General features: G+C 39.4%; 2 protein-coding genes across 4 annotated transcripts in view; one reads left to right on the top strand and one right to left on the bottom strand.

Moving 5' to 3' along the window:
• LOC109959111 (ectopic P granules protein 5 homolog) overlaps positions 1–4334 on the top strand; it is an 8297-nt gene extending 3963 nt beyond the window's left edge. Inside the window, exons 2-6 of one of the 3 annotated variants that reach the window (XR_002274761.1) lie at positions 2041–2126; positions 2228–2492; positions 2599–2739; positions 2876–3020; positions 3435–4333. Coding sequence is in view for 1 of the 3 variants with exons in the window: in XM_020598230.1 (XP_020453886.1) it covers positions 2228–2352; positions 2427–2492; positions 2599–2739; positions 2876–2927 (384 nt within the window). In the remaining 2 variants the exon portion in view is untranslated. Of the gene's footprint in view, positions 1–13; positions 913–2040; positions 2127–2227; positions 2493–2598; positions 2740–2875; positions 3021–3434 lie in introns of those variants that run through there. The other 2 variants (XM_020598230.1, XR_002274762.1) reach the window with 2 other exon arrangements.
• LOC109959112 (long-chain-fatty-acid--CoA ligase ACSBG2-like) overlaps positions 4333–9485 on the bottom strand; it is a 13841-nt gene continuing 8688 nt past the window's right edge. Inside the window, exons 11-16 of the mRNA XM_020598231.1 lie at positions 9229–9450; positions 7499–7732; positions 6487–6704; positions 5594–5733; positions 5265–5508; positions 4333–4443 (exon numbers count right to left, since the gene is read on the bottom strand). Coding sequence (XP_020453887.1) covers positions 4352–4443; positions 5265–5508; positions 5594–5733; positions 6487–6704; positions 7499–7732; positions 9229–9450 — 1150 coding nt within the window. The 3' untranslated portion in view covers positions 4333–4351. The remainder of the gene's footprint in view (positions 4444–5264; positions 5509–5593; positions 5734–6486; positions 6705–7498; positions 7733–9228; positions 9451–9485) is intronic.

Below are 9485 nucleotides of genomic sequence, written 5' to 3'. Positions count from 1 at the left end.
AAAGACGGCATGAGCATGAGCCTGAGCGGCTGGACGCAAGACTGCAGCAACTCCTCGGCGATCGAACCTTTGCCTGACCTCGGCAGCCTGAGCCTCAAACAAGCTATTGACTAAAAAAGCCATTAAAGAAAATAAAAGCATAAGAAAGAAGTAGACCCCAGCCGCAGCTGGCGACATGTCAGCCAGAGGTGCCTCAGCAGCATGAATCTCAGGAGCCTCCTGGTCAAATCTGTGTGTAAGGGTCAGATCAAACAACCTCATTCTTTCATTAAGTAAATCTACTAGTAGATCAAGGTCCTCCACATTCATTTGCCTTGGTTGAGGCACCCTGTCCTCTGCAACATCCACAGTATTGTCAAAAATCAGATTAATATTGACATTCATTGCAACCTCTGAATAAGATGCAACTGTTTTGTATAATGCTGTGTACCGTTAAACGCTTCTCTGAAACAATAGCAGACTAACCCCAAAGTGTGGGTTTAGGTCTGTGACTGCTGACGTCATAGTGGCGCCCTGCGCTTTGAACTTTTTCCTTTGATCTTTTTTTTTTTTTTTTATGTCCGCCATTTCATTGTACGTTACTTTTTTTCTTTATATACTTTATTAAGGCATATGACAGTAGTTATACATAAGTAAATATATCGGAAACAAGAGGATTATAACATAAAGAACTTAAAACAAGAACAACATCGAAGCAGACAATGTGAACATGAAACTTTTAGGCCAGGGGGTGACTTAATGGGTTAAGTTAAGTAAAAACAATTATGGAAATTATTAAGCTAAATCTATTTGATTGGCGCCGATTGATGCATTCACTTTCGGTTTACCGCGGACGTAAGGCTTTTGGTTGCGGCATGTGAAAACATTCTCAGCTGATGAGAATCAGCTAGGGAACATGATAGAAGCAATGCCGTAAGTTCTTATATGTGTCAATTGACATAGTATAGTTAACATTTGCTATGATTGTGTTAAAAAGAGTTAGATGCGATGTTGAGGAAGTTTATTTACAGTTGTGCATAGGCTAGCTGATACTATGCATTTGAACGTGTGTTGAATTGTACCACCATTTATAGTATAAGTATTCGTTAAATAAGTATAACTGACACAATGTCTATTATATTGTTTATTTGCAGTTTTTGCCGTGATGTTATATGAAGAATGGACAGTAAATGTTTTTATCTTACTGTAAGAATTGATTCTATACATTACTAGTGGAAATTGTATTAGCTCGCTAGTAAACTATCACGCGTTGCAATCTAGCTTAGCTCGCTAGCCGTAACACTGCACCTGGGGCCAGATATGCAGTTTGCTTTGTCTATCGAACGTCTTTTTGTAGCTTTACGTTGTTGGAGGATGCATGTGTGTAGGTGTTTTGGCTATATGTATCACTAGAGCGCTTATTTTTTACCATTACACAAAATCCATATAACGTTAACGTTCCACAATAACGATTTTGAGTTTATTTTCTACAATAGCCTGTTAATATTTTATATAAAAAAAAGAATGTAGCCTCCACTTTGCATCATGCCTGAAAATCTGTTTGCAGTCTAAGAAATTGTAAAATTGAGCCTGTCATGACTGTTAGAAGTGGTCATCTCAAGTCTTAGGCCCCCTGTCTCTGCAAAATACTGTATTACAAAGCAGAACTTGTAATATGCTAAGCAGGCCTGTGTGAAGATGCAGATCAAGCCATCTGGTTACCTGAAGATGCAGACATTATGTCTCCACAGAGTTACAGCAAACAGTTCCTACTTAGTAAAACTTGACAGTCATCAATACAGTTATAATGTATATACGCAAGGAAAATAAAGGTGTGAAAGGTAACTAAAGCTTCGTTGTTCTGTACAATCATCAATACCGTTGTACTATATATAAACAAGGAAATTAAAAGGTATGAAAAGTAACTAAACTTACAAAGTAACTAAAGCCTATAAGATTCAGATATTACATGACTTATTTTTTAAAGGAGTAATGTAACTAGGGCTAGGCGATATGGCCCAAAATTCATATCTCGGTATAATTTTTACGCGTCACGCACAGTCAAGTGACTGCTGGTGACTGAAGCCTGTCAGAAGTACCTTACTGACAAACCATACAGTGGCCTCATATCCGAGGGAATCCGACAGGTGACATATTTGCTCATTAGCTACGGGCATCCAGTCTGACCCAGTTTGCCTGTTTCCAACAAAATGACTTTGTTTTTCTGTCTCTTGTTTCCCTCCCTCAGGTATCTTACCTTGCCAATGTCCTTCGTTTGGGCATGTCTCCTGAAGCATCCTTTAGTCAGTGGGCATGGCAGCTGTTGCTGAGGCTGAAGCTCCATAGCAATTCCCAGAACCTTAAAGGAGCATGGTTGGTCCCTGCTTTGACATCCAGCCCACCTCCAGAGCTTACACAAACACTCTGAACATGCACTCTGTTCTCAGGGCTGTAAAAGCAGGCATCCCTATTGGATGCTACTTGTCCATTGCCATGACACCAGTAGGACACAGGTGTGTTCTCACACATAAACTATGCCTAATACTTATGGTTGAATTATACATATAGTACAGTTTGAACTAAGTTAATCTCTTGTAGCTTTTTTCTGTGGTTTTCTAGTCTGGAACACTTTTGTACTGACGGTATTGGGTTGTTGAAGAGTCTGATTCAGTCTCACCATCTGAGAGCTGCTGTGCATCTGCTGGATAACATCCTACCCCCAACCTACCATCTCAGCTTCTGCCTACTCAACAACTCACAGTATAAAAAAATAAAAAAAAATCCTTGACACACAGCCTATAAAAAAGGCCAGAAACGTATTCAATATAGCAGCTACTGTATCTCCAACGCTTAATATTTGTTCTTGTCTTTCATGTCATCCCTCTGTTCATGCCAGGTTTGTCAGTTGTATCCAGATGTTCTTGCAGTATGACAGTGTGTCCCCTTGAGGTGTGACACTGCAGGCCACTCATCGGGCAGCACCACTCCTTACAGGAGCCACCTATGGAGAAAATGTCCGACAGCTAAACGGTGTCATTCAGGTTGGCCAGAGAGAGATTTTGTTATAAAGATATATTTCAGGTCTTCAGCCATCACAGAGAATTTAATGTACTGGATACATATAATGGTTAGAAGAAAGGTGAACATTAATTAGTAGGTATGGAAGAGAGAATGTGGTCTTTAATTTGTGATGTAAATAGGTGGGAGTAATATAAGAAAAAGCACTCAGAAAAATGCTGGTGCTCCAAATAAACTGCACTAGCATAGGACCTTGTTCCACCTTTAACTAGTGATGCATGTTTTAGTCACTTCAAAATTTAGAAAAAAAAATGTAGAAAAGATGAGCCAGATTTTCAAACTAAAATATTTTGCAAAATGAGTAGAAGTCATTTTATTCCATATATTGTCTCAAAATCACAGATGACATAAAAATAAATGTGGGTCTTGTCTTCCAGAGTCATGTGGTGGAAAGCTCACAGCCCAGTCGTGCCCTGGAGGTTTGGGTGGGAATTCTGACAGCAGAACCTGTGGTACTGAGACAAAACAGTCCTATTCTCATCGATCAGATCTGTGCTGCATTCACACACCACCAGGAGGAGTGTGTGCAGAAACCGCTTTACCAACAGCATAAGGTGTTTACCCAGTTCTGTTTGTTTGCATAATGTAGGGACTCAGCGATGGGTCTCAAAGGTGTTAACACTGTAAATTGCCTTAGTTATACTATAAAGATTCATAGGACATTAACAATAGGTCACACATTACAGGAAGTGCCAGCGCTTGTTGTTGAGGGATGCTAAAAAGTGACCTTAAAGCCATTACACTCTTCTTCATACAAATGTTCGGGCTGTGTCTCGTTTATGTATCTGCTCTATCATTAATTATTGTATTTTTAAAGAACAAATAGTTAAATGTCTGCATTTAGTCATGAGTGAAAGGTTTTCATCAAGAAAACCAGAGGATGCCAGTACCACCTGTAAAGAAGGATTAAGAACCATGATGCCTATACTATTTGTCATTTTCTTCTCTCAGGCTACAATGGATTATGCATAACAAAATGTCTCTTAAAATATAAAAGTTTCCTTTCTTCCTAAATGATAACTTCCTAGTGTTTCGCACCCTGGCTTTGTTGCTGGGTTGGGGGTAGGATTAATAGTAAATAGACACGAATCTGATTTAGATGTTTTATTTACAAAAAATGCACATTTGCTGTGAAACCATCTGTACATTCAACAGCTTAAATATCGATTTGAATAGACAGACTTTTCTACAGCTTCTGGAAAACATACCAAACTTCTATTCCACTAAATACAATATCAGAATCAAGACTTTTCTCTGGTTTATAATTTCTTTGTAGTATTATCTAGTGTACAGTTTACTGCTTTTCTGTGGCCACTGTATACATTCCATTTATTTTTTCTTGGTACATCTTCACAACAATGGGCCGCCTCAATTTCATGGTGGGACCTATGCAGACAAAGAAAAGCAGGTAAATTCGAACAAACTCTCTGAGGTGTCACCCACACAATAAAGATCCAGTATAGATTTAAAAATATTTTTGAGGAACAGATTCAGTTGAAGTTTAACAAACACTGGACTTTTGTCTGGCATGCAGCACAGTCACATGACTTGTATACGTGCATCTCCATGGTGTCGAGCTGACCACTTTGTTCAGATTTCATTACTACTGTCACTTTTGCTAAAAGATAAAAAGGCCACGTGCACAGTTATTACAGTCTGTCAACCAAGATGCATTTTAAAACCAAGTCTAAACAGGCTCTTAGATTATAACCAAGAAAGCTGTGACGTTTACACGTTCTTTTTCATCCAGTTAGCCTTAATTGGAAAATACAGGTGCTTTTACTTTCACTTCTATTGCAGTGATCATAGGTGTACTCACATTTGTTGCACTGATGTGCGACTTAGGGGCCCATATTTTCAAAGTAGTCTGTCCTGTTTGTTCTTTTAAAAATTACATAAGATCAAATGCCTTACACTTCAACTAAAAATACAATAATTGTCACATGGTACAATTTTGAATCATTTGGTGATATTCCATGGCTGTACTCAATTTTGTTGTGATTTTTATATTATAGTTTATTTTGAGAATTTCTTTGTCATTTTGTTTGAAATGAATGAATAAACCAAGAAAAAAATGTAAACCTCAGTTTGGACAATGGACTTCTTTTGCCTGCGTGCGATATATCCGCATGGTGGCCATTTGATTTTGAGTCTGAATTTGGAGAAATGGCCACTACAGAGACCAAAACAAAACTCCAGTAACTTACCCAGTTCTCCTCCGCTGACAGAGAAGTCTCGCTCCAGAATGACCCACTTCTGGACCTTCTGGGCGTTGGACATTGCTCTGGTGTTGATGCGCTCCAGACCATCCTGAATGGCTTTGTATATTGTTGGCTCCTTGATGGCTATGACCTCTGACACCTTGGTTGCTGTGACGCCGTGCTGCTTGCAGAAGTCCAGAACTTCAGGGCTCAGCTCATCTGTGGGCTCACTGTTGTCATCCACAACACACTGGAAACAGAGTAGAGGGTCATTTTTGTATATGTGTGTTTTTAAGTCTAGTAGCTGTGACTGCTTTTCAGGAATAGGGAGTTACTTTGAGAGTGAGCAGCATGGACAGGAACTTGAGTTTGTCTCCAATCAGCATAGCGTTACTGATGATGGGCACCTCAGCCTTCAGTGCTTCCTCGATAGGCACAGGAGGGATGTTCTCTCCACCGGCAGTGATGATCAGTTCTGTGAAATAAAAGACAGGTTCAAAAATATTTCACCCGTTTGCCAGTGTTTAGTGTCTGATTTTAACATTATATTAGCCTTTGTAAAATTCTGACGAAATGTTGCGCTGTGGTGTATTCCTGGGTTTTATCTGCAAATTCTCTTTCTAAGAACTTGCAGGAAAAAAAAACCCAGTTATTGAGTTACACCCCTAAATCACAAGGAAAACTTTCACTACAAACAAGCAGTTAAATTAAAGACATAAAAGTGCGGTGTGTACCAACTTTAAAAGGTTAATTACATTCTTTAGTTATGGTCAAGTATGTGAAAACCTTTGCACCATGTTTCCACACCAGTGTCCATCTGTTTCTTTGAAGACAATTTAACCAACCAACCAACCGTGACGTTTGTGTCAGCTCCTCTGAGGTGTGGCACATGCTCAGATTAACAGTGTGACAATATTGCAACGTCAAAATACTCCAGTACAAGTTTAACGTCTCGATTCAAAAGGTACAAACGTGTATAAGTAGCCTTTTGTTGTAGCTGGCTGAGGAGGAGATTCTTTTAATTACATACAGTTAGGTAGTATATCAATGGTTTCCAAGCTACAGTTGGGGTCAGGCCCCTCCTATAGGTCACAAGATAAATTTGAGGAGTGCTTTACAACAGTAAAAGGCTACTTGCATGCTGGTGCATCAGAATAAATTGTCCAATAATGTTTTCTTTTCCCCCGAAACTAAAAACGCACACAAGCTTTTTCTTTCTGCAGCTTACCTTTAATCCTTCCTGTGATGTAGAGGAAGCCCTGCTGGTCATATTTTCCCAGGTCTCCAGAGTGCAGCCAGCCGTCCTGGTCGAGAGCTTCTGCTGTTTCATTGGGCATGTTCAGGTAGCCCATAAAGATGTTGCGACCCCAGGAACAGACCTCTCCGTTTCCATCCTTATCTGGATTCACCAGCTTTGTCTTGCAGCCTGGCAACGCCTTCCCACAGCTGGAAAGAAATATGTTAGCAACATTCTTATTTAGACCAGGTGTGGGCAGATGCTGACCAGAAACTGCACTACAATGGTATCACTACTTTAAAATTTAGTAAGCATAATGTCAGTAGGTAAAGTTATACGAACCTGGCCAATTCATTATAATTTAAACCTGTGGTTTCTTATCTGTTTAGCTAGTGGTCTTTTAAAACAAATGTGTGCCTTGTAACCCCTCAAGACAAGTTATATTTAGGTGTGTACCACTGGCTCTATATATAAATGGATGACACATCACTACTTCCTGCCACGATGCAAAAGTGAAGCCAAAATATCACCAATACGAAGGAGGCCATATTGCTTTGTGACACATTTTACAAACAGAGGTGGAGCCGCAATATCAGGCTGCCAATCAAAGCTGTCAAATCATCCAAATTACACCCATTTTATATCATCAAATAACTTATTTATAGATGTTTGGCAAGCTCACTTCTTTCTAAATCTGCACCCCCAGATTTTTTTAATATTGTCAAACTTCTTTAGTCTTCAGCTCCAGCCAACACTGACTCAAATGGCATCACTTGAGACAATTATCAGGCTTCATACAACTCCACATCTGGAGCCACAGAAGGTTTCATACAACCTTTTCACATATGCATTTGTACTCCTCAACACCTGTAATTAGAGTTACTTTTTCACTGGAGAGAAATTCACAGTTTTCAGCATTGTAGCATTCTCATGTCCTTAACAGCATATTGTTAATATAGTTAATTAAATAGCTGACATGTTGCTATAACATTTTGCTGCTGACCTTGTAACACGGTATTCACCAATAATGGCTACGGTGTGTGGGCCAGAGCTTTCGCTCATGCCGTATGCTTCTGTCACAGGGATGTTCAGGCTCATGAAGTACTCCACAGTGTCTTTGGTGATGGGGGCAGCACCTGTGAGACAGAACCTGCAGCGGTCTAAGCCAAGCGCAGCACGCACCCTCTTGAAGACCAGACTGTTGGCCAGCATGAAACCCCACGGCACCAGATTCTCCCTGTGTCCCAGAAGAAAAAGTCAAATTCACACCAGGGCCATTTGAAATTAAGATTCCTTTTGATTAGTAACAAGTGGGCTCAGAATAAAATATCAGCAATTTTTACCATGTTAGCAGCAAAGAAATATCTCAGTAACCATTGGATGGATTAGCAGCCATGTGCCTCGAAGGATCAATCCATCAGACTTTGGTGATCACCTTACTTTTCATTGATTCCCACTGGTGATTTATAATGACATGACTAGACAACTATTGGATGGATTGAGATAAAATTTGGTGTAAGCATTCATGTCCCCCTCAGATTGAACGGATTTAACTGTAACCACTTTGGTGATCCCTGACTTAACTATCTAGCCCCATTATTGTGTCCAAAGTTCAATTCCTCCAGGACTTTGGTGTACAGGGAAGCACACTACAGTCATCAAATTATAAAAATGGAGGCTGTATCTCATAATTATTCCTTACAGTCTCATAATCTAATAGTTGTTAAGTGTAGACTGCTGCACAAAAATTGCAATTTTATCCATTTAAAAATAAATCTACAACACATAGTGTGCAAACAGTGGAAACAAACATGAAATACTATCTGAAGCCACTGTACTAATAATAATAATAATAATAATAATAAAAATATCAATCACATTACTCGCTGAAATTAATTTCCCCCATCGTCTTAAATCAAGGGGGAAAATAAAAGCAAAACAGGCTGTGCCATTATGCCTCTGTTCCCTCAGTGATGATGGCTGATGTCAACTTTCATTTTTTTCTCATAATTACAAGAAAACTGTCATGATCACAAAATACCTTTCTTGTGCTTATTATGATTCAGGTCTTGCAGTCATGAGCTCTTTTTTTTGTAATTGGGACATAGTAAGTAATAATTAAGATATATGAAAGTCACAACTATGAGATAAGACCTACAATTTTTTCTTTTCCTCCGATGTCTGGATGCAATGTGCTTCCATAACTATATGACAAATTATATACAAAAGATAATTATTTGAACATGGTAAACATAGCGGCTTAACATCAGCTAGTTAAAATCATCATTGTGAGCATGCTGATGTTAGCATTAGGCGCTATGCACAGTCTCACAGAGCTGCTGGGGTGTAGACTCTTGTCTTGTTTATTACCCTGAAAAATGATTTTGGAGTGAAAACCTTTAAATATTCACTTTAAAATAAGCTGTTGGTGCTGCTGTTGATGAGATCATTGTTGAGAGAGAGATGAGTGGCATATCAATGTTAGAAGAAACCTTGTTTTGTGCTTTAAGCTAACATTATGGCCCAGTTATTATAATAGTTAAATGAGCTTAACAACATCTTAGAGAGAAGATGTAACTTAGGTGGTAAAGTGTGCAAACCGTTGAAAAGACTATAACACTCACAGAGATGTGATGTGTTGTATCACCGCCAGATAAAAGGGAGAGTTGTTTACAAATGGCTCAAACACCTGACATGGTGAATTCTACCACAGCTTCCCTGCTGTCGTCTCACCCAGTCATGACGCTGTAGTTGTATCGCAGCCCTATGGACTTGGCCCAGTCTGATATTCTCCTCATCATTGGGGGTGCCTTGGCACCGACAGCTTTCATCTTCTCCTGCATTTTCTCCCACACGCGAGGAACCCCGAGGAACCAAGTTGGACGAACCTCTTTCAGTGTGGTTACCAAAGAGCCCTGGAAAAATGAATGGGCATTGTAGTGAAAGTGGGAAACCACCTTTATTATTTACATGTCTCTACAACAGAAGGG

Source organism: Monopterus albus, unplaced genomic scaffold (genome assembly GCF_001952655.1).
Source record: "Monopterus albus unplaced genomic scaffold, M_albus_1.0 scaffold37.1, whole genome shotgun sequence".
Taxonomy (NCBI): domain Eukaryota; kingdom Metazoa; phylum Chordata; class Actinopteri; order Synbranchiformes; family Synbranchidae; genus Monopterus; species Monopterus albus.
Note: the sequence above shows the minus strand (reverse complement) of the source record. Positions and strands in the feature narration are given on the sequence as shown.